At 51.5% G+C, this 10,598-nt stretch overlaps 1 protein-coding gene across 2 annotated transcripts in view; it reads left to right on the forward strand.

Moving 5' to 3' along the window:
- Tmem63c (transmembrane protein 63C) overlaps window positions 1-10,598 on the forward strand; it is a 36,747-nt gene that overhangs the window by 2,461 nt on the left and 23,688 nt on the right. For both annotated transcript variants that reach the window (XM_048799064.1, XM_015494291.2), the window contains exons 4-5: window positions 2,736-2,773; window positions 9,372-9,514. In XM_048799064.1, coding sequence (XP_048655021.1) covers window positions 2,736-2,773; window positions 9,372-9,514 — 181 coding nt within the window. The remainder of the gene's footprint in view (window positions 1-2,735; window positions 2,774-9,371; window positions 9,515-10,598) is intronic.

Here is a 10,598-nt window from a genome sequence, read left to right on the forward strand (position 1 = left end):
CCCCCACCCCCGTCATCTGCCTCTCTCACTTTCCCCCCGGGGCCCCTGCTGTGATCCATTTGCCCACCCTGTTCGGTTGCTTTTACCTTCCAGTGTTTTTCTCCATCCCTCCAGCTGGCCCCACCCAGACTTCAACCAGTCTCTCTTTGGGTGGCCAGAGCAGCTCTAACCACCCTTAGGTCCTACTTCCCCCTAATCATCCATTTCCCACCTGCATCCTAGACATCCCCATGAATGGGGGGACACGGAATGCCCTGTGTGACTCCTCAGCATTGTCCTGATGCTCTGGCAGTAAGTTGCAGGTGCCTTGGCCTGGCCTGGTGGTTTGGTCTCTTTCCCCACTGTCCAGCCTGTCTCTCTTCTCAACACCCCCACCCCCAGCTAATCGGTCACCTTTTAAACCTCAAGAGAGCGTCCTCCCTCCCATGCTCTCCCCTCGCCCTTTCCCAGGTGGCTGTTCTTTGTCACCCCATCCTTTGTTTACATTTCAGCCCAGGCACAAACCCCCAGGGACCCAGACCTTTTGATGTATGCACATAGAAAATGCAGGTTTTCTTTAACTTCCGTAACTCTGTCTAGCATGACCGGCTTCTGCACCAGCAAGAAGTCTTGAATGTCTGCCTGCCCCAGTGAGATCAGACAGGAGCTTGGCCTTGCTTCCCACCAGGCCCCAAATCCAATCCAGGCAGCTGCACGATTCACCTCAGATACAGGATTGTTGCTTGTGCTAAGCCAGATGGCAGAACCATATTCCTGCCCCGATCACCCCTGCAAGAGATCAGGCCCTCTACTTGCCTGGATCTGCCCCATTCAAACTATGAAGCCTCAGATAAGTTACTTCATTTCTTGGAGGCCTCAAGGTGGAGCGAGGACATTAACACCTGCCTTACAAGGTGTTAATACCTTTAGACGCATCATTTTTTTTTTTACTTTGTTGTTCTTACAATGACCAAAGGATTATTATTATTATTTTTTAAATATCTGAGATGGTAAGCCATGATGGCAGCAGTGCAGAGGAGAGCAATTCAATTAAACCAGGAGAGAGGGGGGAGCCGCTGGGTGGTTTATGCCTTCAGAGGGATACGGGGGAGCATGTGTGTGCATGCGTGTGTGCAGATGTGCACGCGCACATAAACATACTGGAGAGACAGATGTATCCACCCCCTACACAATTTCAAGGGCACATCGGACACTCTTCTCACACATCCTCTGTCTTTTCACGGACAATCTGTCTGTTCTCTGTGTATGACAGTTCATGTCCTTGGAGGTGCCTTGGATACACCTGTGCACCTGTTGTGGAAGAGGCAGAAACACCCTTCTCTTTCCCAGGAAGGTGTGTTCTCAACTGTTCGTGCAATGAGGGCCACATCTTGCTTCCAGGGTGGGCAGTGGACAAGGACTCTCCATGTGGGGGGAGGGGTGCCTGAACCTTCCAGCCCACATTTTATCTACCAGTCACCCCCTCTCTGGGGACATTTACTATTACTGCTGTGCCCCTTTCATTGTCCTGACTCATATCAGGGTATCTGTCCTTATTTCGGCTCCTCAGAATAATGGCTGGGAAAATGGTGTCCCTGCAGTGGACACCCCCATGATTGGCCAGGCAACCTGACACGGGGAGAGGACCCGGAAGGTGGCCTTATGTGAGGGAGCAGAGGATTTTCTTCTGTTTCTATTTCTTTTGCCTGCCCTTGTTGCTTCCTTTTGGGAAAATCCCCTTCCAGAAGACTGTCCATCTGATACCACTGGTTACCAGTGACCAGTCCTGCTCCCTCACAAGTTGAAGTTTAACATTAGAGAAGCAGGCCGAGGCAGGCATAGGAAGCAGGGTTTACTTAAAAAGGGAGTAACATAGACTTCTCTCTGGAGGGAGAAAGGGGCCATGGTTGGTATCCTGGTATCCCAAGAAGTGAGGGGTTTTTGCCCTTTTTTGTATGTCTCAGGCTTCCTTTGTTCTCCTGCTCTCTTCCCCTTATCTCTCTCCTTCCTGCATATGTGAGTAGGCCCAGGAGAGCTCAGGTGGGGTGGCCAAAAGGTGAGAAGCAGGTGAATGGGGGAAGGGCCCGATGGAGCAGCCCAGGACCCATTAACTAACTACTTTTATAACTCCAGGGAGGGAGGGACAATTCCTGGGGCAGGTTACCTTAGCAACAGGTTGGAGCAGGGGCAAGTTATCTTGGTAAGGGTGGAGGAAGGGCTCTGAAGGCATTTCAGTCCCTCAGGGGGCAGTCTGCAACTTCCCAGACCCACTCCAATTGGCCTCCTTGATCCAGCCTGACTCGATCTACCTGTCTATAGTGACTGCCTGCCTAAATCTGGCTTCACCTCCAGTGGGCCTGCCTGGCCACCTAAATGGGCCCATGAAGGGTTGTCGCCTTGTCTGAAGCTTTGATGAGCCCCTGGGATCCCAGAGGGAAACATGGCCCCTGGAGGGCCGTCTTCCAGAAGGAAGCAAGGAAGGACAGACGGAAAGCTGCAGATGAACTCCTAAGAGGCCCTTCTCCCCTCAATCCTGGGCCCTCCTTTCAAGTCCCGTTCCTGGTATCAGGATGACAGGGGTGTCCACTCGCTTCTGGGTAGACATTTCCCTCAGCAGTCACCCCTAATTCCCTGGAGGGAGGGGGCCCTTACTGGACACAGCTGCGCCTGCCCAGGATCACCCATGGCTGCCTGGACCCTGGGCAGACGGGCAGGGGCCTGGCTCCTCTCACTGTTCTCTTCTCTCCTTTCCCCAGGGCTTCTGCTCCTGGCTCTTCAACAGCTTGACCATGAAGTAAGTGCCTAGCTCGGAGCCTGGGACAGCCCTGCCTTGGGGGTGGGAGGGTGGAGATGTGGATTAGCCCCCCTGGCGGGATGCCAGGCCTGAGCTCTGTCCCCCAACCCACCCCAGCTCCTGCCTCCCCAGATCAGGCGGAGGTCACTTTACCTGGTTACAACTGATGAATGGGAATGGACATAGCCCACTATCTATGTCACCTGAGTCCTCAGGAAGGACCTTGTATAAGAGCTGAGCCATGATTCCCATGCATGTAAAATGATTCTATGAACCCCATGCCAGGAGACCCTTTCCACATGCTATTTGCCTGTTTCCTGTGCACGCCATGCATCAATTTTATCAAGAGGAAGCAAACACACTGAGAGAAGGGTGGACAGACTTCCTCCCTCTGTGCCCTCGAGACATCTGCTTTCTTGATTCCCCACACCAGCCGGGCACTTCAGCCGAGCAGTTGCTGACCAGAACTCTATTCCCTTGGTGCCTGTATAAGCATGCACAAGCATGCAACCCCCCGCCCCAGGCAGGCCGGTGTGCACACAGCCCCGCCTGCTTGTGCTCAGAGCCCTGCAGAATCCTGACTCTACGAATATCTCCTCCCGTCCGTCCTGCCCAGCCTGTCCTTCAAACCCCTATTCCAGGGTACTTCCTTGCTTGGTGACACCTGCTTTAGGGCACAGCTTTGCTGTTCCTGGCGGCCACAGGCACTGGGGCTTCTTTGAAGAGGCTGGCATGACTCTTCCTTCCTCCCAGCATGGTTAGCCTCTCAGGGTTTGCTGTCACAAGACCCCAGCCCCAGGAGCCACCAGGGCACTTCTGTTTCTTCAGACCTAAAAGGCCCTTGGGGTGCACAGGGAACCCCAATTGGACCTAGGACCCCCAGCCCCACTGCTGGGGACTCCCCCATGGCCTTGGCCTGCAGCGTTCCTTCCTCATCGGTCATAGTCCCAGGGAAGCAAGGCAGCTCCTTTGTGAGCGGGTCAAACACCAGCCTCTCTACTTGTAGCTACCTGTGGGTGAGTAGGGGGAGACTTTAACACTGGCACCCCTCTCTCTCTCTCTCTCTCCCTCCCGACGCCCACTCTCTGGTTTTGCTTGGTTAATTTGTTAACCATGCACAAGCCAACATAAGTAAGTTATCATTAAGAGGAACATGAACGTCTACCTGCAGTCTTCCCCAGAAGTAACCCCTGTCAACAGTTTCATATTACCTTTTACGTGAATTTACTGGTTTTTTTTTTTTAATTTTTAAGATAACTTACAATGTGTATCAGTCCATTTCTAGTTACTCTGATGAAATACTTGAGGCTAGATAATTCGGTAGAGAAAAGAGGTCTATTGTGCTTAATGGTCTGGAGTTCCAGGGCACGGTGCCAGCACCAACTTGGCTTATGGTGAATGTCACCTGCCAAAACAAGATTCCACTGCAAGACAGGAAGCCAGAGAGCAATTCAGGAGTCAGGTTCAGACTCTTTCTTTCTCTCTTTCATTTTTACATTTTTTATTTATTTGTTTAGTGGTGCTGAGCATCCAACTCGGGGCCTCCTGTATGCTAACCACGTGCCCTACCACTGAGCCACACGCCCTGCCCTAAGCTCAGGCTCTTACAACAACTCACTCTTGCAAGAACTAACCTCAGGGCCCCACAGAACTACCTTCTGAAAGCAGGGCCCCCAAAATGACCCAAGGGGACCTCCCATTAGGTCCTGTGTCTTAAAGGTCCCACCACCCATTAATATTGCCACAGCGGAGAACAAGCATGTCACCCAGGACCCCTTGGGGGACAAATCATATCCAAACCATGGCAGTGTGTATGGACATTTGGAGCTCATTTCCCTCGCTCGAGGCCATGTAGGCTGGTTCTAGGTTCCTGAGCTTAGTAAATTTGTGACTGAGAGGTCAGGCTTGATGGCAAAATGCCCAGTCCCTTGCATGGATCAGAGGGAAGGTCCACCCATGCTGACCACATCCTCTGGTGTGGGAGAAAAGGAACCCCTGGAGGTGGCCTGAGGCTGACTTCCTGGATTTTCCCCACTGCCCACTGACATGTCACAGGGTGAGACAGTGTCCGTGTTGTGGGGAAGCAGGACACAGGCAAAACCTAACAGACACCACGTGGTGGGTGTCTCTGCGACTCTGTGGTGTGCGTGAGTGTGGAATGAAAGACTGAGTCACCCAGCTGTTGCCCATCTGCATGTGTGTGTGTACCCGGACCTGCGGGTTAGTGGGGAGGCCAGTGCGTACAGCTGAGCGTGTGCTTCCCCCATTCCCGCCCCACCACGAGCTCCTATCAGAGAGACCCCTCCACAGGGGACACCTCTCTCCTATCGTGGTAGGAAGGGGGAGCATTGCACCTGCATCCCATAGCAAACAGTGTCATAGATGACAGTGAAAGTATTCACTGAGCAGAGGCAGGTCAGCCAGAGTTCCGGGGCACAGAGCCCGTGCAGTCTACCTGGAGAAACAAGGTGAATGAGACTCTTTCCTCATTCATAATGGAGAGGCTATAATTTGCCATGCAAAAGGGGTATTTGGGGAAAAGAGGTTGAAATCTAACTGTGGGGCTCAAAAAGTGAAGTTTTGTGCTGGGTCTTGAAGGATGGGAAGAAGTGAGTAGAGGGCACATCAGAAATAAAGGTGCAGTGTCACACGCCTATAATCCCAGTGGCTCAGAAGGCTGAGGCAGGAGGACTGCAGGTTCAAGGCCAGCCTCAGTAATTTAGCAAGACTATAAGCAACCTAGTGAAATCATGTCTCAAAATAAAAAATAAATGAATAAAAAGGGCTGGGAATGTGATTCAGTGGTTGAGCACACTTGGGTTCAATCCCTGGTACCAAAAAATAAATAAAGGACTCTGTGAGCAAAGGATTGGGGCAGAGATACATAGGGAGTGTCTGGAAATGGTAAATCTTTTGGTGGGATACAGGAAGAGGGCGAGGAGAAGGTGGTACCAGAAGGATCAGCTGGGATTGTGACTGCCATACCAAGAAGCTTGGGCCTTGATCTAGTTGCAGTAGAGACCCAGTTACTGTTTTTGAGCTGGAAATCCAAGATGAGATCTGTAGGGGAGTATATTTAGGGTTTAAAATGCCCAAAGTCAAGGCGAGCAGCTAAGGAGGCTATTCCAGTGGTCCAGGAAGGATGTGATGGTGGCCCCATCACATCCTTCACTGGTGACCAGTGAAACAATGACGGAGAGGACAGGTAGGAGGGAGGTGGTAGGGCTGCAGTCGATTGGTGAGGAAGGGTCGGGGAGAGAAATTGAGGTCTGACTTCCGGGGAGGTCAGTAACATTGTAGGCAAGAGAGGAAACAGTGGCCAGAGCAAGCCCGTGAATGCACCAGCAGGCTTTTGAAAAAGAACGGGGCCAAAGCTCAGAGCCGGGGGTTTGGACTTGGAAGACAGATGTCACAGCCAGGAGCCAATGGGTTACCCAGGAAGGTGAGATCAGCAAAGGCCAAGAGAGAGCCTGATGAGACAGGAGGAGGAAGGGGCGTCCTGCAGCCTGGGATCACTGGAGTCCAGCCAGGACGAGGCTCCAGGGCAGGTGTGGCCAGCAACCTCCAGTGTACAGAGCCTGGGAGGAATGAGACCTGCAGCAAGGACATTGGCCTGGGTGACTGAGTCTCCACTGGGAGGGCACTTTGGGACCTCTCCGAGGGGAAGAGATGGAGAACAAAGCTCACCTTGTTCAAGAGGTGGGTGAGGAGGGAATGGAGGTGTTGAGGGAACTAGAGGGGAGGCCGGGCAGGGCGTGGATGCTTGAGGAGCCATTTGGCTTATTTTTAGAGGAAGCAGTGTGCCCTTGAGCCTGGTTGTAGGTAAAGGGAAGATGTGTGTGTGTAGGTGTAGAGAAAGTGGGATGGCAAAGGGAAAGAGAAGGGCCATGGAGACAGCAAGTCTCCAGAAAGGAGAGAGAGGAAGAGACGGGAGCAGAGAAGGAGAACTCATGGTGCATGGTAGCAAGGGCAAGTGTCACAGTGGGTGGCACTTTAAAGAATGGGCCCAGTGGCGAGGGCAGGAACTCCTGGCCCTCTGCTGTCCACCTGGAGACTCTCTCAGACCTCCCACTCCTCACAATTTTCTGTGGAAAGACCAAATCCCCGGCCTGCAGCAAGACACCTGCTGTGCCCCCCACCCCCCACCCCGCGCCCAGCCTTCCCATGGTCCTCAGCCACCCATTCCTGGGGCTTAATCCTCCAGTTTAGCAGAAGGAAGTGTTTTATTTTTATTTTTATTTTTTTAATATTTATTTTTTTTTTTAGTTTTTGGCAGACACAACATCTTTGTTTGTATGTGGTGCTGAGGTTCGAACCCGGGCTGCACACATGCCAGGCGAGCGCGCTACCGCTTGAGCCACATCCCCAGCCCAGAAGGAAGTGTTTTAGCTGCTAAAAATAAATAATTTTTTTTTTAAATCAGGAGCTCTAAATAATTCCATAAATGGAATGATTGAAGATGTTCTTTTCATCATAATGTTTAAAAATAAATCTGAACTCTGGACTGGATGCTAGACGCTTCGTACAAACCACATGTCTGACAGAGAGGCCAGGGTGGGAGTCCAGGGTGCATGCACCCATGGAGTGGGGGGCCCAGAGGGCACTGGGCACAAACGAGAGCTCTGTAAATGGAGGCCACTGTTGCCATTATGTAAACAGATGGGAAAGGCTTACAATAAAATGTGAAGCTGAAGAGCAGTTCATCAGATGCTCTGACCATAAGCAGTCTGTTTGGGTTGCTAAGGACACAGTACCGCAGACTGAGCAAGTCAGGAAGGAAAGAGATTCACTCTGCCTTCTAGTTCTGGTCCAAGGTCAGAGGACAAGGGACTGCATCTGGTGATGGCCTTCCTGCTGGAAAGAATCCCAAGGCTACACAGGGAGTCACATGGCAGGGAGCAGGTGTGCTCGTGTGTGTCTGCGTGTGTGTGTGCGCGCGCGCGCGCACGCGTTGTGGTCTCTTTACTTACAAAGCCACCAGGATCCAACCATGGTTCTCCACCCTGATGGCCTTATTTAATCTTTATCACTTCCACCTTCGAACACCATAGCAGGGTTAAGCTTCATCCTCTTACCACCTCACCACGGGGACGAGTTTGCAAGGGGCCAGACCCTGTTCAAACCATCACAGTCACCAGGGAAAACTAGCACAACAGGAAACCGAAGGAAATTAACCAAAATCCTGAATAGTCACTGTTTTAGGTTTGATGAGATTGTTGGCAAATTATTTTTTTTACTATTTCCCAAAGTTACGATGAGCATGTGTTGCTTTTATGTTTTTTAACCGAAGCATAACACACACACACACAAGCACACACACACAAGCACACACACAAATGCACAAAAATTAAATATACAGCTCATTATACAGTGCAGTGCCTATGCCACCAGGACCACCCTGATCCAGAATCAGAACACCCAGAAGTCCCCCTCCTGCTCCTTTCCAATCCCCTATCTCCTCCCTCCTCTCTGAGGGTCGCTGGTATTCTGACTTCCAACTGTATAGTTTAGTATTACCCTTTTTTGAACTTAATATATTAAATCATACAGTAGCTGTTGTTTGTAGGTGGTGTCTTTCACTCAGCGTTGTGTCTGTGAGGTTCAGCTACGAGTGATTCATTTTTAACAGTATATAGTATTTCATTGTGTGTGTGTGACAATTCTTGTGTCCATCCACCTCTGATAGACATTTAAGATGTTTCTAGTTGGGGATGTCACAAATGTAACACATCTGTGATATTCTTACACATGTCTTTGGAGCACATGTCATGTGTTTCTGTTGGGTATAAACCTAGGAGTGGAACCGTAGGATCCCAGGTTGTGCGTGTATAGAATTTCCATAGATAAGGCCCCTCTCCCGAGTGGTTGGGCCAGTGCGTGTAGCCAGCTCCCAACACCCCACCCTCTTCCGCGCTTGGCCTTGTCCAGCTTCCTCCCTCTGGCCAGCCTGGGAGTGCGGCATGTCATCGCGTTGTGGTATTCCATTTTAATTTAAAGAATTAAAACACACAGCTTTTTAGGGCTGGGGCTGTGACTCAGTGGTAGAGCACTTGCCTCCCGTGTGTGAGCAACCGGGTTCGATTCTAAGCACCACATATAAATAAATGAATAAAATAAAAGTCAAGCAACATCTAATAAATCCATAAATAAACATATTTTTAAACCAGAGTGTATCCCCCTACATCAGTGTCTCTCTGGTGCTTTGTCGGGGCGGCACCAGAGCGAGCACTCACAGTATTTAATAAGTGACGAGGGGATGACGGGCTTGGACTGAGGAGCACTTCAGGGTCTTCAGTGCACATCTGCCACAGGGCCCCTCTCTCTGTAAAACCCAGTGACATGCACTTAGGGACACCAGATGCCTTGAGGAGAAGGTCAGTGTTCCCCCAGGAAAAGAAAAAGGGGGCTGTTGGAAGTGTAGGTGAGGGGCAGAGGCTTGCCTCGCGTGCACAAGGCCCTGGGTGGGACCCTGCGGGAAAGGAGGGGTGGGGAGAAGGCAAGGAAAGCAAAAACCTAGGGGGAGTGGGACGGTCATCTTCCTGCGGCGCTCACCTGAGCTGTGGCTCCTAAGGAACGCCTCCATCTGTGTCTCTTCCAGGAACCAGGATCTGATTAACAAGTGTGGGGACGACGCGCGCATCTACATGATGTTCCAGTACCACCTCATCATCTTCGTGCTCATCCTCTGCCTCCCCTCCTTGGGTGTCATTCTGCCCATCAACTACACTGGCACTGTCCTGGGTAGGCGGGGTTCAGCGGGCCCGGGGCCCTGGGCCACTAGACCCAAGGGGCAGCCTGGCAGGTGGGACTGAGACTGAGCCTTGGCGGGTAGACACCTGGATTTTAACCGTCCTCTGGAAGGTGGTTGCTGGGTGACCCTGACAAGCTGTGCTTCTGTGCTCTCCCGTGGAGACAGGGGATGGGTCCTTCTTTGTTTGAGCCAGGACCCGGCATGGAGCACATGTGGAGGGTCAGCTGAGTCCGGAACCAAGTGTTTACCCGTGATCCCACACACCCCTACGAAGGTGTTCATGGAGGCCCTTTCAGGACATGTGACCACCTCAGAAGTCCCTGTACTTGACCTAACCCTGGGACCTCCCCCCACCCCGCAATCCTGCCCCATGGACACAGCACGGTCACCCCAGCATCTGTCTCAGAGGTTCTCTGCTCACACTCATTGTGATGGCATCAGCCTGTTGGGCTAAATAGCATCCGGAGGGAGGGCTTGGCTTCAAAGCCCTTCAGAATCTTGGCTCCCCCGGATTTGCTCCTGAGAAAATACCTTTGCTCAAGCTAACAATTTATTTAACCTTCTATTTGGCAAATCAGTCTTCCCAGGCCTCAGTTTCCTTGCTGTCTTGGGCATTGGGAGATAATGTCAAGTGCCTAGCACGGTGCCTGATACACAGCAGGGGCTCAGGGGAGAGCAGCAGCAGTTCCCTTAGAACTACAGGACAGACAGAGCTGTAGGGAGGATGAACAACCAGCTAGTGTCTAAGAGCACCTAAAATACCCAGGTGTCAACCACCTGTCCCTGGATGCCTCAGTTTTCTACCTGTTTCTCAGCCAGATGTGGACCTTGGTATGGTGTGGCACATATGAGTGTCCATAATACCAGATCCCACCATGAGCATGAATAACAAAACTCCTGTCTTTACAGGTTCTCCAGATTCTAAGAGCTGCTATGTGGGCAATGAGAGTATAATGCAGGATTTTTAGATACATTTTGCAAAACTTGAAGGTGTCTGAAATGACAACCTGATATGTTTAGCCAGAAGGATTTACTTTGTTCAAACGAGGCAGCATCCCATTGTTTGGGGGGGGG

Source organism: Marmota marmota, unplaced genomic scaffold (genome assembly GCF_001458135.2).
Source record: "Marmota marmota marmota unplaced genomic scaffold, marMar, whole genome shotgun sequence".
Classification (NCBI taxonomy): Eukaryota; Metazoa; Chordata; class Mammalia; order Rodentia; family Sciuridae; genus Marmota; species Marmota marmota.